General features: G+C 38.6%; 3 protein-coding genes across 5 annotated transcripts; 2 read left to right on the top strand and 1 right to left on the bottom strand.

Moving 5' to 3' along the window:
• The first annotated feature begins 1344 nt into the window (after positions 1-1344).
• ncaph2 (non-SMC condensin II complex, subunit H2) lies at positions 1345-6745 on the top strand. The gene is made up of 20 exons (XM_087786917.1): positions 1345-1404; positions 1555-1692; positions 1831-1932; positions 1998-2059; positions 2130-2211; positions 2287-2343; positions 2414-2493; positions 2575-2723; positions 2846-2985; positions 3075-3155; positions 3231-3294; positions 3355-3453; positions 3542-3586; positions 3852-3922; positions 4056-4161; positions 4242-4298; positions 5401-5450; positions 5587-5688; positions 5751-5900; positions 6194-6745. Exons 2-20 carry the CDS (start codon positions 1576-1578, stop codon positions 6320-6322), a joined length of 1743 nt encoding a protein of 580 aa, XP_087643043.1. The 5' UTR covers positions 1345-1404; positions 1555-1575; the 3' UTR covers positions 6323-6745.
• sco2 (synthesis of cytochrome C oxidase 2) lies at positions 6699-8285 on the bottom strand. Its single transcript, XM_087786918.1, has 2 exons — positions 8051-8285; positions 6699-7563 (listed from the first exon to the last, which is right to left on the bottom strand). Exon 2 carries the CDS (start codon positions 7552-7554, stop codon positions 6739-6741), a length of 816 nt encoding a protein of 271 aa, XP_087643044.1. The 5' UTR covers positions 7555-7563; positions 8051-8285; the 3' UTR covers positions 6699-6738.
• A 1970-nt stretch (positions 8286-10255) lies between these two features.
• On the top strand, positions 10256-21987 carry LOC148083761 (uncharacterized). Of its 3 annotated transcripts, none has more exons than XM_087786915.1 (10): positions 10256-10412; positions 12832-12980; positions 13067-13351; positions 13416-13490; positions 15284-15577; positions 15640-15751; positions 17128-17332; positions 17395-17526; positions 18595-18687; positions 19636-19721. In XM_087786915.1, exons 2-9 carry the CDS (start codon positions 12929-12931, stop codon positions 18676-18678), a joined length of 1239 nt encoding a protein of 412 aa, XP_087643041.1. In that variant the 5' UTR covers positions 10256-10412; positions 12832-12928; the 3' UTR covers positions 18679-18687; positions 19636-19721. The 3 variants fall into 3 exon arrangements, with proteins under 3 accessions (XP_087643041.1, XP_087643040.1, XP_087643042.1); XM_087786914.1 differs by having other exon boundaries at positions 18592-18687; XM_087786916.1 differs by lacking the exon at positions 18595-18687 and having other exon boundaries at positions 19636-21987.
• Positions 21988-22205: the final 218 nt, after the last annotated feature.

Raw genomic sequence — 22205 nt, 5'->3', positions numbered from 1 at the left:
TGGTTATTATAAATGAATGTACCCTATAATAATACTATATACATACTGGTTATTATAAATTAATGTCCATTAATAAAACTATATACATACTGGTTATTATAAATGAATGTACCCTATAATAATACTATATACATACTGGTTATTATAAATGAATGTCCATTAATAAAACTATATACATACTGGTTATTATAAATGAATGTACCCTATAATAATACTATATACATACTGGTTATTATAAATGAATGTCCATTAATAAAACTATATACATACTGGTTATTATAAATGAATGTCCCCTACTGAAACTATGTAAATGCCGTTTATTTTAAATGAATGTCCCCTACTAAAACTATGTAAATACTGGTTATTTTAAATGAAGGTACCCTACTAAAACTATGTAAATACTGGTTATTATAATGAATGTCCATTAATAAAACTACACACATACTGGTAATTACAAATGAATGTCCCCTACTTAAACTATGTGAATACCGGTTATTATAAATGAATGTCCTCTACTGAAACTATGTAAATACCCGTTATTATAATGAATGTCCATTAATAAAACTATATACATACTGGTTATTATAAATGAATGTCCCCTACTAATACCATGTAAATACTGGTTATTATAAATGAATGTCCTCTACTGAAACTATGTAAATACCTGTTATTATAATGAATGTCCATTAATAAAACTATATACATACTGGTTATTATAAATAAATGTCCCCTACTAAAACCATGTAAATACTGGTTATTATAAATGAATGTCCTCTACTGAAACTATGTAAATACCCGTTATTATAATGAATGTCCATTAATAAAACTATATACATACTGGTTACTATAAATGAATGTCTATTAATAAAACTACACACATACTGGTTATTATAAATGAATGTCCCCTACTAAAGATATGTAAATACCGGTTATTATAAATGAATGTCAATTAATAAAAATGTACATACTGGTTATTATTAATTAATGTACATTAATAAAACTATATATATATATATATATATATACTGGTTATTATAAAGTCACAGATGACACAACAGACACTTGCAGGATCTATGGTTATGTCACTCTGATGTTATGTCTCATATCTCATTAAATATTTTTCACTTTTTATAGTTACTACTGTAAAACATCCTGTGTCACAGTCAACAAACAAAAGTATATACAAAGTAAAAAGTAAAAGTAGTTTAAAAGTATTATGATTATTAAGCCCTCTCAATTGTTTGGACCTTCAACGTGTTAAACACGTCCAGTGACCTGCAGGGGGCAGCCACGCGAGTCGGCAGCGAAACAAACCAACAAAGAAGAAAATAGCGCGGGTTGTTTGACTGTTGTGCTAACCGCTACACAACACTTAGCTGCGGGCTCGACGGTCAGCTGTAACAGGTAAGTTATTACTTATCAATGTTTGTTTTCTCGTAAATCTGCACATTTATAACATGTATATAAGTGGTCCTGAGAAGAATTAATGTCCAGACGCCTGTGTTGTTCTTTAAAAGATAGGATGGTAATAATTTTTCGATGGTCTCTTTTTAGTGACAGCAACTGTGTGACATCATGCACGACATGGAGACCCTGGAGAGCAGGTTTGCTCATCTTCTTCAGCCTATTCGAGAACTCACCAAGAACTGGGACGTTGACGTTGCGTCTGAGTTGAACGACTATTTGGAAGAGGTGGGTTTGAAATGGAGAATGTTGAATAAAATAAAGAGTAGAATAATCTGTAGTTCTCTCTTTGAAAAAAAAAGAAAGCATTAAACACATTCTGCTATACATGTAAAGGAAGTTTAAACTTGTGTTATATTTTTCTAGCTGGATGAGATGTGTATCACTTTTGATGGCGGTAAAACAACACTTAACTTTGCTGAGGCGGCACTCCTCATTCAGGGATCCACTTGCATCTACAGTAAAAAGGTGAGTAGTTGTTTTCTTTTATTAAATATATATTTAAGTAATGAAATCTGCCGTTTAAATTCCAGATAGAGCTGCTGCATAAGTTGGTGTTCCAAACAATGGAGTATATCAACAACAGAGACAGCAAGTGAGACTTAACTAATCCCCATTTTCATGTCTGTAGCTGGTTCTAAATCTGATCTTACAATGTCGCACAGAAAAAAAAAAGATGCCAGTGCAGAGAAAAAGGGTTCAGCAGATGACAACGGCGGCAATGAGGATGATGGTGACAACGCTGAGGTGAGTGTTACAAAAATGGAGTCAAATGTCAACAGAATTGTTTATGTATTGATTGAATTAATTTGTCTTCTTCAGTTCTCCGCTGTGGACACGGATGTTACTGAGGACTCGAAGCAGATGGATGCCACCTCCGTTAGTTTAATTTAAGATATTTTTTGGCAGATTTCATCATCATTTTTGTCTCTTTTTTGTATCCATGCAGATGGTGAAAGTGATTTCACTTTCTCCTGAGTGTTTGATTATCCTTGAAACAACTGAGAAGCAGAAGTTTCCCCTCATCAGGTCTGACATTTATACATCGAAATAACTTAATCCAATTTTTTTTTGCTTAATAAATTATTATGAACTCTGGTTATTCTTCAGCATAAAGGACGAGGTTCTGTGCAGTCAGAAAGACTTCAAAATAAACACGTTCCTTCCTGGAGAAGGGGACTTCATTCTGCTTACACATGGGGCAACTCCTTTCTTTCGTGTGCAGGACTATGAGCCGCAACAACAAGTACAACCTCAAGGTAAGTAACTTTTTAGTGTTTACAATTTATATTGTTTTAATCAATAGAATTCAAGGGTATTATTGATTTTTCCACAAATGTTGATGGTTTGAGTACAATTGTGTGTTTTTTTTTTTTTAAAGGGACAGTCGTTGGCAATGAGGCACCACTTCAAGGTGATTGTTTTGGAGGAGGTGATGCACCTGAGGATGACTTCCTGCCACTAGAGGATGGTGGTATGGAGATGGAACAACAGGTGGACGAGCATGTTGAGAGACACCAGGTCTGAATTTTCGTTTCTGCAATAGTTTGTCTTTCATGTGTACGTTTAATTATCTTCATTTTCTTTTGCTCTTTTTTCTGTCCTATCAGGCTCCAAGTGAAGGCAGGGGGGTTCGAGAGAAGCGCCAGATTGAAGCTGAAAAGTTGAGAAAACAAGAGGCTCCTCCTGCTGTATGTGAAAAAAATAATATAAAAAAACAACTGGTTTAAAATGTATGATCAACAAGTTTGTTTCTGTGTCTGTAGGTGAATGTTTGGCAGCTAAATGACCTATATGCTGACCTTGGAGCAGACAAACCTCTACAGCCAGGTAACACATTATTTCATCACTACTATGTTTGGGTTTGTGGTTCACACAGGTTTGTTTTAGGGAAGTGCTACAAAGTACCTGATGGTCTGGATGGAGGGAAGAGGAAACGAAAATGCCCGAAACCCCTCCAGGATTTCAAGGGCTGGTTCAAAGGAGCCTGTAAGTGCTGCTAGGTTTTCTATCGGGTAAAAACCAGTGGGGACTCAGTCTAAATATTCTATATGCTAAAATATTATTTTTGTTGCAGATGATCCCCCTGAGCACAAGTTGAAGAACGGACCCAAGTCTACAGGTGAGTGTTCTGCTCTTCTTGTATGTTGCACAGGCTTGATGGAAGTCAAGATATGGACATGAGATAAAATGCCTTTTTTTGTCAAATTCTTTTGATTAAGGTTTCAATTAAAGGGCAACTATTGTGTTGATTTAAATGTATCTTAAATAGATCTTGGACTCTATTGTACTCGTCAGTATGTGTCCGTTTGTACAAAACTCTCTTTTCATTGAAATATGTAAGGATGTGCTCATTTTGTCTTCTTATTATTGTGTGTCTTTTTCAGACCTAAACTATATTTATTTATCAATGATAAAAGACAAAGTAAGGAGTCGAAAGAGGGTCAACAGAAGAGCGGTAAGTCTGCTATTAAGAGATGAACAGTTCAAGTTAATAAAGAAGAATCTAGACTTATTCCTATGATTATTACAAAAAGCTTTGAACTTGTAAAACAATTAGGCTTGGTTGTTGATGAATGTCTGTGTTGCAGGGGTTAATTGTTTCAGATGAAGAACTAAGACGGACATTCCTGCTGCCTGAGTCTGCAGCACCACATGAGGAGCTTGCAGAAGGTTTTGAACATCCGGAACTACAAGGTAGATCACCTCGGTTTAACAACAATAGGGACTTAATTTACAAGGAACAGTAGTTCATTTTTATCTCCCCTCCCTGGAAGATGCTGATGACGACCATCAAGACTTTGCAGAAGATCCTGCTGGTGGTTTTGTTGGAGGTAAAGAATTTAAATCTCCAGGGGCCGCATGTACAAAGAAGTTTGTGTATTTTCTATAAAATCGGTCGTACACTTAAATCCAGAAAATGGTGCGAAAACATGAATTTAAACAGTTTATATTCATTCATTTAAAGCATCTCTAACATGGATCACATACTTAAATTTATAGTGCAGATGTGCTCCGGCGTAAATGTTTATATTTTATAAACGGGGTTATTAACGCAAATATTTTATTTAAAGAGACGATCAGGGGCTTATTTGAAACATCTTAAAATTGAGTTTAACTATAATAAAAGTTTAAATCAGTGACTTAAAGCCCTGAGTATTGATGATGTGGAGATGGTCTGAGCTTCATAAGAATGTGTGGCGCAGCTGCAGAACAAATGCGCTAATTCTTATTACATTTATAAAATTAAAGCGTTTTGTTTACAAATTACAACTGAACAAATCAGGTGACGGTGTATTTATATAGGTGTCTTTTTCAAGGCGAAGGCTCATGTGATCACACTAGAAAAACTGGCTTTAGCAGCTTTCATTCTGCAGCTTCAGTTTGATTAAACGGACGTTATGTTGTTTGACAAGAACGCCTGTGACTCTCGTAGAAGACTTGAAGCATCAGACGCTGATCATTTTGTTCGTTATGTTATAAAAACAAGCTCATAATTGCTTTACATTTTTTCTGAATGGTGTGAAATAGCAGATTAAAATATTCAGTATAAAATGATCTATGCTTTTTTAATAAATACAGTTCATCAGTTTGGTAAACGAGAACATATTTATACATTTGTGTAAAATTAAATATCCACTCATCTAAGTACAAACACTTGTGTGTTTGCTAATTATTTGATGTTATGTAGGTTGACATCCATCTGTAAATAAGGACATACGCCACCTACAAAAGTGTCAGCAAGTCCAGACTTTTTAACACTCTTTTCATCATTGATACATACTGTATGAACTTTCACGTGGAAAAGTATGTCTATGCGTTTTTTGTGTATACGACCTCTTAGTACATGTGGCCCCAGGAAACTATAGTCTTCTATCTGGTCGCATTCTGATCCGAGTTTGATTATTCTGAAATCTTACATTTCTGTATTTGTAGATGGACCTGACGAGGAGCTGAGTTATGAAGACCTGGTTAAACTGCGAGTGGTAGGTCATCAACCTTGATACCTTAACTGAATTAACTGAAATACACTCGTTTGAAATGTGCATGTCAAATATCGTTGGAGGCAAAATAAGAGAAGAGTTTAGGAGAAAGTTTAAACTTGTGTTTTTGTGACTTTAGGAACAGCTGGTGGTGAACTCTGGAGCCTATACTCAGGAGACGGCCCTTTCCAGACGAGTCAAGGACTGGGAGGAGAAGATCAAACCCGAGCTTGCTCAGCAGGTACGATGATCAGAAGGCAACATTGATTCTTGTCCCTCATCCTCGTCTCTGTTGCCTCTCAGGAGCAGCGTACAGTATTCGACATCCATGAGTACGGCTATAACATAGTCTCCTCGCTGGGCGACGTCGGCCGGCGGCGGATGTTCTCCTCCATCGTTTCTGGTCTGGACAACTTCGAGGCCTGCAAGTTCCTGCTGGCTTCCCTACAACTGGTAACTTGAACTACTTATACAAATATCTGCCAAAAACGTGATCAGATTAAACATTTGTGGGCCGGCGGTGCCTTCTAATGGGCTAAAATATATTGTATGAAGATCTTATATGTCCATGATTTATCTGTTTTAAAAATGAAATGGTGAAACAAACGAGAGGCGTTTTATGAAGAACATTAAAAAGCTGACTAATATCATCTTTCACAGGAGTGAGTGTTTAATTGATATAAGCTTTTGCCAACTAGTCTAACATTTTGACCCCTTGTGTGATGGAACGTCTGTGTGTTCTTCAGGCGAACGACAATACAGTGGAAATCGAAAGCACACCCGGCCTGGAGGAGAGTTTGGATTCTATGAGTCTGACGCTGCTGAGCGCTCAGAGAGCCACCGACAGATTCAAAACCATGACGGGGTCCAGTTGAGCCCAGATTGGTTGATGGACTTTAAAGCTCTTTTAAAATAGTTTCCATTTTCTTCAGGGATTTGTCATGAATTAATTTGTACGGAGGTGCTTGTCAATGAATCAAAGCATCCAATTTGCAAAGATATGAGACAAGAATCTGTCCTTTATAATGTCCAATTGAAATGGGTCAGTACAAGAAACCATCTAAATTCTTGATTTTCATTTACACGCTTTTTTTTTTTTTCTTTTCCACTGAATTTTACCCACCTGATTATAAGAGTCTCTTTTTAATCAAAGGTTATTTTAGCCTAGCAGAAGTGATGGTTTTCTCTTTTATCTATTTTAAATGTTGTTCAAATGTATCTTGTCAAATTGTGTCAGGAATTGCAATCATATGCTTTTGTAAACACCAATATTTTATTAAAGACTAAGCATCTACTGCCGCGGGAGTGGGACGTACTTCTTCATGTGGTTTCGGATGCTCTCTGTGATACTCTCTTGCTTCTTCATACGGTTGTAGTAGTCCAGGAACAGCCCGTCAGGACTGATCAGGTAGATGAGAATGGTGTGGTCCACTATGTAATCTCCGTCCTCGTCTTTGGGTCCGGCGGTGGCGTAGACTCGGTAGTCCTGACCCACTTCTTTGACCTCCTCCTGCGTTCCCGTCAAACCCAGCAGACGTGGATGAAAGTCTTTGACGTAGCGGGCCATAGCTTTCACGTCGTCTCTCTCCGGGTCCACCGTAATGAAGATGGGCTGCACGGTGGGAAGGGAGGAGTCCTTGTCCAGCTCGGCCACAATATCGCTCATCTTATCCAGCTCGTCGGGACAGATGTCCGGACAGTGCGCGAACCCAAAGTACAGCAGCACCCATTGGCCCAGAAAGTCCTTCTTGGTTCTGCGCTTCCCCGTGTGGTCCAGGAGGCTGAAGTTGCCGTGACCCACAGCCACTTTCCGCAGCTGCTCGACACGCTTCTGCCGCAGTAGCTGTTCCTTTTCATTGTTCACGTACGCCCAGGTTCCAAACAGACTCCCACCTATCAACAAGACCACCCCTAACCGAGTCTTAAAACCTAATTTAGTTTCAGGCTTGGGGCCCTGAGACAGGAGACTCCTCTGACACAAGGAGGGAAGACGACGTTGCAGTAAAACACGACGACTCTCCGATTTTGCAGCGGACACCAGGGAGTTCTGGAAGTGTAGACGACTCTGCAGTCTGAGATTTCCCACAATGCACCTTTGGCTGAACATGGCTCTCCTCTGCAAAGAAGATAATATTTTTGTTAAACATCAGTTTCCATCCAATAGTTTTTACAAAACCCACCTGACAATACAACATTTAAAGTCATATCGTTGCTTTGGTTATTTAGTTGAACCCTTAACTCAGACCAGATTCACCTGTGCATATGTCAATAGTTATATAGGCTGTGAAACTATTAAAAACACATTAAAAAACTTAAAATATTGACAGTCACAATAGTTGTCCGAAACCACTGAAAAACACAGTATTTTCACGTTCATATCGTGCATAACATCGTTTCACTTTAACTTTGATTAAGTGGAATAGAGACAATAGTGGATTTTAAAATGTTTTTGAGCGTCTAACTTCTAAATATATACATAAATAAACACGTGGGGTGATCAACAACAGCGCCTCGCATTATTAGATAAGATTCATACATACATTTGTAGAATTCCTGAACAAAAACCGCCTGAATTCTTAGAGGTTTTCACGATAAAAACTCACCTGAATTCAACTCTTCACCTTCAGTTGATATCGAAACTATCTGTTTCCTGTTCGCTCCTTCCTGTGTCCGCGCTGAGAAACGCCTCCTGCTGATGAATGAACGACTATTACATGCAAAAAAATAATAACTATAGAAGCTGACTCGTCGGTCCGATTCAACGTTTCATTTAACGAGACTGGAATTTCTTACATAGTCGACATTTTGTCCTCGAGGTTTGTTACCAAATGACCGGTTACAAAACCGAAGGTAAGTAGGTAATCTGAAGGACGGAAGAAGCAGATTCGTCACAGGCAAAACTTAATCAATAAAATAATATCCAATTACAAGTTTTTTATTCGTGTAAAAATAGTTTAAAAAAATCGAGCTTCTCAATTCAAAAATATTCATGTATTTGATATAAGTAACTTGACGTCAGCATGTTTGGTCTTCAGTATAAACGAAACCCACCGTTAGGCGTCGCTGTTTCCTCAGTCAAATAAAATAAATATTTATGTAATAATTAAGTCAGAAACACAACTACTTTCACAAATATGCTCAAGAAAAAAAGTAAATTAACTCCTTAAGTTTATCGTGGCAACATTTGAACTTTTCTCACAATCTATTGTATTTTTAAACTTCATTTAAAAGGTCAAGTGGCTGCAGGATTGTGTCTGTGAGCCCAGATGAACAGATCTGGCTCAGGAATGTCTGAGATCATTTGGACGGAGCTCAAAAGCACCGAGGACTGAAGTCAAAGAATCTTTTTGCATCACCGGAGTAAAAATACATCTCATGTCTTAAGAGGATTTCTTGGCATTTCACTTTTGTTTCTCTCAGCTCATGATTTCTTTCTTTCTTATTTTTAGCAGCGATGATGTGAGGCTGCAGATGATTCCTGAAGGAAAAAGTAGAAGTTGTTATATAAGTGTCTCTGCAGAGTTGCAGAAGTCCCACTCAGTTCTACAGTGAATTCCAAAATACAGGCTCTTTATTCGAGCTGAGCCGAACTCACAATCCTTATTAACCAAACAGTCATCATGACATATATTGAACATCTATATTATAAATGTAAAAAAAACAACAACCTATAATTCACAAGGCACTATAGCTCTTGTGTGCATTGTGACTTAGTTTTATTGTACTAGCTGACATATGTGTAAGCCTATTAAACATTTATATACATTAGTGCACGTGGTTGAAGTGGTTGCTAGGCAACACAAATCCACGTTGGATCACATTAAAGGTCGAGTTTGAGTATGAGATGATCCGACCAACTTTGCCTGACATTTCTTTTTAATCTAAGACACACATGACCTGTAAAAATACCTCAGGCGTATTAATTCCACCTTAACATGATCATTCGTATCGTGACCAGTTGTCATTTATCATTCATGATAAAGCAGGTGAATAATGCATACATTAATAAATACATTAAATCCTTTTTTCTCTCTCTTAGGATAGTGATTCATTTGGTAATAGAAAGTAAAGGTTTGTTACTAAATTGAACATTTACTAAATGTTAGTGACCAGCTAATCTAGCAGGTTCGCTATTCAGTTTAAAATGTTCTTCACTGTACATTATAGTTAAAAAACAATCAACTCCTAAAAATCTATTACGTGTTGTGTGGTAAGATGTACTCTATCCAATTAGCCATAAGTATAAAGTATAAGTATAAATAAGTATAAAGCCATGTCATTGTTTTAAAAGCCCACTAGATGGCGGTCTCTGCATTATTTCCCTTGTGTTAGACAACTGTCCTCACAAACCTCACATTATTTTTTAAACTAATGGCGCCACCTACTGACCTCTTAACAACATGACACCATTTCATGAAGCTTCATCAGCCCATCACTACCGGAATAAATCATATTAAATTGTAAAGTTGTCTGCTTGAGACCTTGGCTCGTGCAAGTGTCTATGATGTCACTTAAAGAAACAGTGTCTTAATAGAACACGTAAGCGTTACGAGGCGGTGTGTGAAACTGCTTTGATTCATCGAAGGCTTCATTTAATATTAATATAAGTAAAATGAATATTAATATTAATATTAATTAAAATGTGATTCAATTAGAATTTTGAGTGAATGTGTTCCATTCACAGTCAGACTTATTGGACATCAAGACATTTCCCAGCTCTTTAATTACCAGGCCTGTAGAAATCCACTGCGATGTCGCCTTCCTCCTCACCTGAGCGCGACGGCGAAGGGTTAAAGAATCACGTCATGAGGTCTGATGCGGTCTGCGAGGCTCTGACGTCGCCCTGCATCATGCTGGTGCTGAGGAGAGAATATAGGACAGCAGAAGGAGAAGAGGAGGGGGAGGAGGAGCAGATCTGCAGCTCAGTCACACCAGCAGGAAGCTGCAGCAGCATCGTCTCACCAGGTACGTACGTTTATATCGTTTTTATCGGCACAGGACGAAGCGGATGAAGGTCACAGAGACCTACCCGAGGCACTCTCTTAAAGGGCCGGCATCTCAGCTACACTTAACCTTCACCGCTGTGTGTGCGTGTGTGCGGACGCACAATAGATTCTACAGTTGACTTTGTTGTTGCCTCACTTTCTTTCCGTGCAACACTCCATTTTCTTCACATTTGCACTCATAACGTCATCACGTTTTCATAATTGTGCACTTTTTTCTCTTCACGCTCTAATTGTACACACACATGACCCTCCACGACAACACACTCCTACACTGCATAGTTATCAGATTAGTTTGCAGGAGGTGGAGCCGTTTTTTGTCATCGCCTCAGAAAAATCGGTTGGTGTCATCCAGGGCTACTTGTTGTGTTCGCAGATGCAGTAAATCGAATCACACACATCGGTTTATATAATAATTCACACGATAATTCATCACGTACAGTTTCACACGTGTGTCCCCGGGGTTTACTTTTCATTTACTGGCGACGCTATTTTACCTTTGACATCTGTTCTCAAAACAAGACCATGACTGGAAAATAAATTGGACGGAAGAAGATCAGCGGACAAGAAACAAATGATTCATTTTTTCATTTTTGATTGTGTTTCACAAAACCATTGGCGTTAAGTATTCTTTTGAAGGATTTGGTGAGCAGACCAGAGGAGTGACAGTGATCAGTTGCTCAGCAGAACTTTACATTTTATAATCTGTTTATGGACTTTCATACCCCTCATGAAGTCAGACTAAAAATACAAACCAATCAAAAAAAATGTGGAGACAGATCATTTACAATATTTTATTGTGATTAAACTTCATTATTAATCAAGTTCAACTCAACAATGTTTTTATGAGTTTATTCTACGCTTTCCCGACTTTTTGTTGGATATTTTTGTCCGTAGTCTTTTCTTCTTTTTTTCTTTATGTTTTGTCCAACGATATTTTTTTATTTAAATTTTGAAAAAGACACCAAAGATATATATATTAAATAATTTATAATATTTACACCTTTTAAAATTGATTCCTTTTATTTTTAGGTTTTTTATTTTGTATTTTCTTGTTTCTTTTGCTTGAAAGAACCGTAACAGTCGCTGTACATAATGTGTAATGAGATCCCCAAGGAAATGTAATTGCCCACGCCTGGTCTAGCAGTTAATGAATTCTTATAAAGTTTCAGATTTAAAAATTTAATTATATTGTTGAATTCAATCATATAATACTGTAGACTCTACTATATTTTTAAATGAACTTAACTTTAAGATGGTTCCCTCCCCCAGTCCCTAGTGTAATCTTTTTATGTTCATTTTCTCACAATTATTTAACAATTACAGACAATTTTGAAATTTAGATACAGACCAATTTTTACTCAATTTATTTAATTTTTTTCAGCGGATTAGTCTTTGATTCATTATTTAATTGTTTCCATGATTTTAAATAATAACAAAAACAAGGAGTTGTCTCTGCCTTGTTCCCAAGAGTCCAATATCGTTAAATGACCAAATTCCAAAGGGATCACAGAGCCAGGGAGTAAAAAACAGGAAACAACAGGGAAAAGAAAAGAAGACACTGAAAACAAAGGAAACACAAGGGCAAAATGACAGAAATACAAGAAGTCCAACAATAATTATTGAAGGAAAGGAACAAGAGAACAAGGTCATTGTGCCATTAGTCAACTAAGTGAAATGGGAACGCAGGGAACAGCAAGTGAGTCTCTACCAAATGACTGAGCTCAAAATAAAAGTAAAAACATAATTAATAGTAATTGATGAAATGGCAATTGTATACTGATTTGATTGGTGAGACCAGATTAATTGTGCCAAAACACACTTATTATGACCTCTATTAAGGAGGTTATGTTCTTCTCCGTATTATCCATTTCTGTGATTCTGCCTGATCGCATGAACATCAGAAGTTCTCAACATATTTAAATTGCATTTTCAGGGATGTTTTAAGCATAAAAAAGAGAATTATTTAATTTCTGGTGGTTTTGGAGTTGGATCTGGATTTAGGAAGATTCTAAAGAATTTGTCATAAACTTGTATGGCTTCTCACCGCTGCCCTTCGTACAGAACTAGCAAAAAGACTATAGAAGGGATCATATGATGGAGTAACTAAATTATATTAGCTTTAATGCAACTGTGAAGATCAATTAACACTGTTTTAGGGTTGACCGAGATTTATTATCTTAGTGAACATGACTTAAACTTCAGATGTTAAATCATTTCATTTGATTTTTCGCTGGGTTTATAAAATGCAGCTCCTTGGCGGGGTTATGTGCTGTCTCAGCGCTTAACTACACGAGCGGCTCAGAAGTCCGGCAATAAAGAGAGTCCGATGCTCCGATTTCACTGCTTCTCTTCTCTTCCCTCCCTTCTCCCGTCGCCAGGATGAGTTCTGAACTGCAGCGGATCAGACTGTGAGGATCTTCGTCTCTGTGCATATTTGATCACCTTCACTGCATTAGCTCATACGCCACAGAGGACATGGATGCTTTCAGGCTGCCTCCACTAATCGAAGAGCTCCTGGACTCCACCGGTCAGTGTGTTTACCTCTCAGCTAAAGCACTAAAACACCAACCTCAGCATTTCATCGTCTGTCACTCACATTTGTTTTCTCTGCAGAAGACCTGAGCGACCTGAAGGAGGAGAAGCCCGGCGTGTTGGGCGAGAGCCTGAAGGAGGAGAAGGAGAACCATCACGAGGAGATCCTGCCCGCAGAGAAGGGTCAGAATGAAGAAGAGAAGGAGGTGATGAGGAAGGAGGAGGATGATGGACATGAAGAAGGAGAGGACAATAAGGAGGAGGAGCTGGAGGAGATGAGGACTCAGATGTTGACGCTGCTGCAGGAGCTGGAGGACGCGCGAGACGTTTCTCAGAGGCATGAAGAAAGTTTGATGGAGATGCAGGGTGAGATCTGATGACGGCGGGTCTGACCAACAGCTCTGCTCTGACACTTCCTGTCTGCTCGCAGGGATGCTGGAGGAGGAGCGGCTGGCGAGCGCCAACCAGGCCGAGACCTTCACTCGCCAGATCCAGAGACTTCAAGGTACTAGTTTGACACTTTTGCAGATTATTTCCAAGTTGGGTCTTAATAAGACACACTTAAAATGATTAAAACCACATTGATAAAGGGTTTAAAGGGAACCATCTTCTAGTACGTATCCAAGGTCAGGGCCGTGAAGCAACAGCTATAACTAAGAGTTCTAGAAGTTTCCCTTCCTCTACACTAGCAATCGCTTTATCATCTTTGGCTGCGAGCCACTAATTCAATGAACATCCCATCATTTCCCGATGTAATGCAACGCCTACTGAGCTCTGAAAATGATTACACTGTATCGTCCTTCTACGTTGTTGTTGCCGTGGCTCTGATGGTTGACTCTGTGGGTCAAGGTGCGAAAGTCACTTCTTATTGAAGTTGGTATCTTCACGGTGACCATACAGTCCTCTTTTGTAGGGCCGTCAGGGGAGTTTTATGAAGTTCTTTAAATGTACTTGGTTTTGCCTCGGGGAGGCTGAGTTACACACTGAGCCCCAGAACATGTATTAATTCATTTCAAACAGCGCAGTCCTGAACTGCAAAAACGCAAGTTCACTTTTACCAGAGGTAATGCAGAAAAAGTACATGTGTTTCACCAGGGCTGTGAAAGTCAGCAGAGTTTTCTCTCTGCAAAGCTGAGACGAACAGTATGTATCTGCAGCAAAGAAAGGTTCAAGCCCTCACAGCTGTGCAAGGGGAGAACTCCTCTAAGAAAAGAAGACTAAGCAAACAATAGACTTCGTATCGTCTTTTTCTTCAGTGTGTTAGCATTATTTGTATTTCTGCATTAGCCATAATAGGAGCCTTTTTTTGAGCAATGGCTTAAAAATAGGCTACCTTTCATTTTATTTCCTACATCATTGACACATTTATTTTGAAGAATGTACTTCCTCATGTTCCCACATTGTTTTCGTTAAAATCTGAATATCATTTTCTGATGTTATTATTAATTCTCCCTGCAGGCCGTTTGTGGCCCATGAGATGATATTCTGCGGCCACAAGTTTTTATGAGGGCAGAGAAAAGGGACTTTTGTTCATCTTCAGATGTTGAAGGAATAAAGATCACTACATCAAATCATTGAAATAACTCTAACGATATAGTTAAGATGGAACAGATTTCTACACACAAACATGCTATGAGACAAACGATACTGAAATTCCCAGTGGAACCATGAATCATTAACAAAAATATATAAATCAAATTGGTCAAAGAAACCCCAGCCTGATGCCCAGAATTTTCAAGATAAGACTTCTGGTGACCCCCAGCCCGTTGAGTTGAAGACACCTGCTTCAGATTAATTCAATTATTGTTTACAAACATTCTTTGTTTTCCAAGAGGCCTGCTTAAGTGTCTTTCTGGGAATTCAAGAAAAATGTTTTAACCGAGTTTGAGAAGCGTAAAAAAAACACTCGACCTGACCCCGAATACTCTCAACTCTTAAGCTCAAGTCCATTCCATGTCGCATTGTTCTCTTTTTAGGGATTTTCTATATGGTCACCCTAGAGATAAATGTTTTCAGTCAAGTTTCTCTGAGCTCAGTCATTTGGTAGAGACTCAAAGTACAACCTGTGCTACTTGTCATGGAGAGGAGCTAGTTGAGGTAGTTTTTTAGGATGCATTCTAGATGCCTGCAAGTTGGTTTTGGGACAATACTCAGAGCTATAGGACATGGAGAGTAAAGTCTGACCCGACCTTAGATAAGCAGTGGAAGATGAATGGATGGAGGTATTCACTAGCATTTACATTCCAAGTTCCTTCAGAGCTCGTAGGAGGCTCTTCAACCCTGTCATCTACCTCTCAGCTCAGCTGCGCTCCGTCCAAGAGGAGATGGATAGCCTTGAAGAAGAGAAAGAGAGTGAGCTGGAGGAGGCGCAGGAGGAGCTGCGCTCAGCTCAGGAGGAGGTGCTGGCCCTGCAGCAGGCGGCCGAGGAGGAGGCTGCCGAGAGGGAGAACGACATCGCCTCCCTGCAAGAGGAGCTGTGTCGGATGCGGGCCGAGTTGCAGCGCCTCCACGCCACGACCGAGGAGTACGAGCTGGAGGTGACCACGCTGAGGGCGGAGATCCTGATGAAGAGCAGGAACACTGACACCTATGGTAACACATAGCAACGCACGATCTCATGTCCGGCGATACACAACCATCGTTCTTCTTCACAGAGGCGTTGAACAAGCTCACGGATGAGTTTGTTTCTCTGAGTAATGAGCGTCAGTCGCTGGCAGACGACAACGAACATCTCAACACCAAAGTGCAAGAGAAGCAACACGACATGTGAGTCCTTCAACATTTATTTGACCTCACTTGACTGTTGACATAGATGCAAAGTCAAGGCTATCAACTAATTTTATGCTCTCCATGGATTCATAAATACACACAGTTGTGTGGAAAATAATTTCTTATTTTAGGTGCATCAAAATTACTAATCCCAGATAAAATGACTCTTTCGTAAAACTGGATGAAGGTCAGGCTAATGTTAACAATAAATCACTGACAAGTTTGTTGGGGAAAATCCTCCTGAGTTTTAAAGGGAAATGTCAAGAGTTATAAAAATAAGGAGACCCAGGAGCGAAAGACAATTATAACGCCGAGCATCGAAATATACAAAAGAAAGATAATTTAATACAAAACACAACAAAAGACAAACATTTGTCCACAAGATGGTTACAGCCTTTAAAGCCCGATCTCTACAATAACTATTCTGGTGTGGAGTGTCTGTCCCAGTAGCACTGAGACAGGCCATCTACTGAGGGAAAACACAAAAGAAAATAAACTCAATCAGAAACTCACCAAAAATTGAGTATGAAAAAACCCTGATGAGAAAACTGCCAGGAATCAAAAAGGATGGTCCATCAAATGGTTGGTACAAAAGAGTATCAGGGAGTTACCAGGTAGATCTGATCACGAGCTGACGCTGGTCTGCAGGAAACTTGGTATAAATATGGCGGTGAAGATTGAATAACCGCACTCAACATTGCCAGAATAAAGAAAGCAGAGGGCAGAACAGGAAGTAAAGGCAAAACCGAAAATAAGCAAAATAAAATTAATCAGGAGGCAACAGAAATATTTGTGGTGAAAACAAAACTTTCTTTGGGAAATGCATCAAATGCATTTGGGTTCAGGGGCCAAATCTGACCCACAAACTCATTTTATGTGGCAAGCGAAATATTGAAATACATATAGTTGGATAGTAATTAAATAAAGTAGTCATTTAAGTACATTGAAAACTAGATCACCTCAACATGCCATTCTAGCAAACAAAAATGGTAAATGTCCAGAATGGATCTAGACACTTTTAATAATTGATGCAGCTGGAAAATAATTTAACAAAAGAATGTAAAACCTTTTAAGGAAAAGTGATTTAATTTGGTAGAGTTGAAGGACCAATTATACACAAACCACTCTGGGAACCAACACATTACGCCAAAGAAAACTATTAAGAATTCTGGTTGCCAGAATGTTAAATAAATAGAAGTTCTGTTGGGCCTGCGTCGAACATTTTGGTCCCTTGAGTGGTTGAGTTTGAGACTCTGATCCAGCCAAGAGAGAGATTGTGAAATTCATGAACCGGACGGTTTCAAGTTCAAAACTTTCATAGTCGCTTGACTGGAGTCGGTTGATGAATAATACATTTAACCTTCTCTGTGCAGGAATGAAGACGTGTATCTGGCCGTCAGGGCAGAGGGGGGTACTACGCACGCAGGAAGAGGGCAGGGTGAGGGGGACCCCTACATAACTCTGTCTGAACATCCAGACCTGGTTGAGGAACAGGAGTCTTCCATGAGCAAGGATCTTGACTTCCTAAAGGGTCAGCTTCAGCGGGCCGAGGAAAAGGCCAAAGAGGTTCAGAAACAGGTTTGATGAGTCCACGTCTCTGAAGGTTTAGATCACTAGATCCTGTCTGATGCTCTTCTCAGTGCGATGGTCTGAAGGGCGAGTTGGCTGACCTGCACCAGCAGTACGTCTCCAGTCAGCGAGAGCGAGTGGCTTTGGCCCAGGAGCTACAGCAGTGCCAGGCCGAGCTCCGGAATCTTCTGGATAGAACTCAGGTAAGAGGTGGAAGGTCAACAATGGAGGTCTAGGTTTACTTCTGTTCAACGACTTGCATGAAGGGTTCTTATTTGAGGTCAGTTTGGTGAGTTTAAAGGGCTAACAGAAATGGTTTGAACCAAAGACAACAACTCTGCTAAGTCTGTTATTCCAAAACAGACACACAAAGAATCTTGGGAGAGATTTTCTTCCCGGATAAACATCTCCACTGCGGTGCTGACAGAATTCTTTACTGAATTTATATTTTTATTGGTTTTGGTGGTGAGGCAAAATGTGTTCTTTTACTTACTTTTGAATCCTCAGATGATTAGGTTTGTTTTTTCAAGACAGCATCAGGAGCCAAGTTTCAACAAACTCAAGCAGACTTTTTACAGTAAATGGTTACGAAGACATGACCCGGTAGGTTTTGCAAAACAAAACAAAAACGTTTCCAATAATCGCCCTGGCTCTAAATATCCCACTGAGTCTATGCCTCATCTGCTGGAGCGGCTTATTTGGATTTAAAAAAAAAAAAAGACGGACGTGGTTTGTTAGAATACTTAAGGTTTCAGTAAAAGTACTTGCAGTATCTAAACTCACATAGTCTTGTGTTTACACAGTTTTTTTTTGTCATATGCAGTGTCAGCCATCTTGGTAGTTCTTTCAGCTTGTCCTACTTTAACAGCGCTTTTGAGTAAGGTTTTCATACTCTAAATAAACTAAATATACCAAAATTGTGTAATTAGAAACTATACTTGATCAGTGGTTTATTTTCTTTGGACTCCATGTATTTATACAACATTTTTTTAGACAGAAGGGCTTGATGACACTTTTATATCAGGTTCCAACTCACATCCTGAAATGCCTATCACACCCTTCCTCCATCCATCCATCCATCCATCCATCCATCCATCCATCCATCCATCCATCCATCCACCCCCCCACCACCTTGCTGCCTCGTGGTGCCACCACTGCTTGTTGACATTCTGCCTGTATGTCAAACTGGTTTTCCTCACAACTAACCCTGCGTTGTCCTTCGTGCCGCCTCCTTCGGGTTACTTTTATGTTTCCTGTTTTCTCCCCAGCAGCCCCCTGTCCTCTCCGCCCCCTTCATAGGGATCATTGTTATAGTGGCCTTGATTTGGTGCTGGTGGGAGGAGCTGGCATCCTAAAGGGAGCAGGTATGGCCACGCCTTCTTTCCTTACCAACATACCGTTGGCGTTAGCACCGGCGGGCAGGATAAGCTAGCAGCGAAGCTGTAGAGTCAATGAGGACCCTTTACATTAGCTACACTCACGCTCTAGTAGGGGTGTGTATTGGCAAGATACGATACGTATCACGATACAAGGATACAATATATTTATATATTTCGATGTGGAGTGATGTGTAGGAACAAGAAAATATTTGGATTATTCTCTGAGCACTTTGGAGTTGCTGACGAAGTCGTAACAGCTTTCATTGGTTTTAAAACCAAAATATGTCCAAACATCAGCTTTATAAGCTGCTGAATTTGCCCTGTATCCTCTTGCCCTCAGTCATCACCGGGATTTCATTGTTCCTTTAGCTGTGAGGACATAACGACCGCTGCCATCTAGCGACCAGAAGTTTATTTGCAAAAGAAAAATGAACAAACGCTGTGAATATTTGCATGTCGTAAACAAAAAATGTAAAAAAAAAAATGCATTTCATTACCCTTTATCAAACTGTAAACTATTACAGAACTATGGTAAATATATAATATATATATATATTTTTAAATCGGTACAGTGCAGTCGAATTTCGATACAATATTGTAAATATTGGGATATATATGTCCGTATCAAGTATTTCTAACACCCCCACACCCTAGTAACCTATTGTAGTTCCAAGAATCTATTCAGGAAGTATTTTAGTTCTCTCTTCGTTGTGAGTTTGCGTTCTCACAGGAAGGCTGCTTTTCGCTTAATCAAACCCTCTTCATTTTTCTCCTTTCTTTACGTGCCCTTTCATCCCCCTTTCATTTACCTGATGCCTCCATCCCTGTCACACACACTTTTGAATTGAATTTTTTTTTTATTGACATGACAAAATAGATATTACAGTATTTGTAATATTTTCATCCCTTTTTTCTCCTGCTTTCCGTCTGCAGACCAGCAATGGAGGCTGGACCCTGGCGGTGGCAGCGGTAGCAGCAGCTGCCATCATAGTTTTAGTCGCCACGCGGGCCTGAGGAATCCGTTGACAGGAAGTGGCCTCATTGTGACCTTGTTCGGATGGTCATCTCCCACGGCGCTGATCTCATTCATGTGTCGATGTCTGCCCACCACATTTCTCTTCCGTGGGTAGCAACGGTCGCCGCGGAGTCACAGAAGAGACGGTTGTTTGGAGCAGGTCTCGTGACTGACGGTCGCTCAGCATTGCTTCTCATATCTTCAGACCTTCACGACACCGTCGGAGTTTAGTGGACAGTCGTTGCTCTCACACATAAACATTGAACAGAAGGAAGACCCGTGGATGTCCAGGTTTCAATTTCAACACAATTACAGCTATAAGATCCTAAATCTCAACTAATAAATACTGTCTGAGGTCAGTGAAGCCTTCGAGCTTGAAGATAGTCAGTTGCAGGATTCAGTCTTCACCACTAGAGGACAGGACTTCCTCGAAAAACACACCTGGTACATAGGTGGTAAAAATATATCATGACATAAAAGAGTAAAACTATTATATCATCACTTTTTTTTGGTTGTGGCTGTAAATACTTGTAAAATGTCGGAGATATATGTTTAACTAAATGGTTTATTATAAATGTATTTTGTAAATTATTTATTTCTATTTTTCCCAACGTGCAGTCAACAAATTTGCACATTGATATATATGTATATCTATCTGCGTTTTCATCCTAATTTATTTTTAATACATTTGAAAAATTAAGATATTTATTTTAATGTTGTACGATTTATTATTGACGGAATTGTTTCAAATATAAAGGTTTACTCTTGATATATGTTTACATCAGCCAACCAAAAAAGGTATATATATATATAAGTGTCGATAAATTATTATTTTTTAGCTTTAATGTCTTTTTAAGTTTTTTCGTTTTATTTTCTGTTGAATAAATAGGTGTTTTTGTCAGATTCAGCATCATATCTAAAACACTGTGTGAGAGACAAAAAGTCTGGAAATCCAATGATAATGCTGCTTAAAAAGAAAAGTGCATTTTTTGTCATGAAAAATATTTAAGTAAACATTCAAGTAGATGTAAAAATGTTGACAGTTGTAGAGACAGATCTTTGTGAATCCAAAATAATAGTTTTGTAAATGTTCTTTTTGCTTGATTCCATCACATAAATGTATTGTTAGGAGCCAACCTTACCTTTTACTAACTTATCTTTACCCCATAAGAATTTGTCAGGAGGAAATAAAACAACAAATAGTACTCAGGTATCGTCAAATGATGTCTAGAATAATTAGAGACTACTGTATATACTGCTCTTGCGATACAATCCTTACTCTATATTGAACAGCTCAAAACACCTCATTAATCATTTTGACTCTATCAGTCAACTGGTTCATTTCTTCAGAAACAAATAAAGAGAGAAAAAACACAAGTTCAAACTCATACCTTTTACAGAGGCTGTTCATTTGGGCTTTTTTTAGGGACCAACATTTGATGTTGTCTGTTTTCTATGTTAGTCTCTGGTGCGAAGAGCTAGATGTGTGCCTGCGACTTATTGACCGTCTCTGTTAGCAACAACTGAATTTACATTTTATGGTTGTGTTTGCTGTTACTGACTAGCCTGTGATGATCTAGAAAAAAAATAATTCTGGTTTGAATTAGCATGAACAAGCTTTCCATCAGTGTAAGCATGAGCTTCTACTGTACTTTAACTTTTCAACTTTCTGTAGATTAAGACCAGTCAGGATTTTCAACTTTGTGCTAATCTAAGGCAAGTTGAACTGCACTAAGCCTGGCTAAAATAAGATAAGCTAGGCTAAGCCATGTTTCCATCATCAGTAAAAACAGTTCATGAAAATTATGTGAATTTAAATATCTCTAATGTTTCCTCTTTTCTTCTTATCCGGTTGAATATATTTAAACTTGTATTTCTTTTATCTATGGCTGGTTTTATTCACATCCTTCCTTTTCTTCCCTGAATCCACATATTTCTTCATCATCATCAAGTCACTTGTCTTTCAAAGTACTTCTGTTTTACTCCTATTTTATTTGTGCCTTCATTTTCTTCTGCTCTGCTCTCTTGTTTCTTTATACTTAAATTGCATTGGCAGCTTGTTCTTGAGAGGAATGAAAAGATTTTATTGTTTAAAAAAAGCTTTTGATGTAAACCAGCTGCTGCGTCAAATCAAACATTTGCCTGATCTCTACAGGCCTTTTTTTTTTTCTTTTTTTGGTGGGAGCAGGCATGGTTTCAATTCAAAGTGCTGAGGTAATAAAACACACTGGACGTAGTGTAAATGAACAAATAAACAACTTTCAGTGAGATCTAAATTGTTTCAGTTTTTTCTCGACGGATAAAAGACTTAAATCGGTGGCTTGTAAAATTAACAACCTTTAGCTTGAACACACACACGGTTTAAAGTGTATGTTCATTTCCATTCATCGCACAAGCGTTTAACCTTATATTCATGTTATTTTGACAAAATAAAAAATAATATATATAAATTAACAGTATGTAAATGTGCTTGGTTATTTTTTCCAAC

Source organism: Callionymus lyra, chromosome 3 (genome assembly GCF_982586985.1).
Source record: "Callionymus lyra chromosome 3, fCalLyr1.hap1.1, whole genome shotgun sequence".
Taxonomy (NCBI): Eukaryota; Metazoa; Chordata; class Actinopteri; order Syngnathiformes; family Callionymidae; genus Callionymus; species Callionymus lyra.
This window is presented reverse-complemented; position numbering and strand designations above follow the sequence as displayed.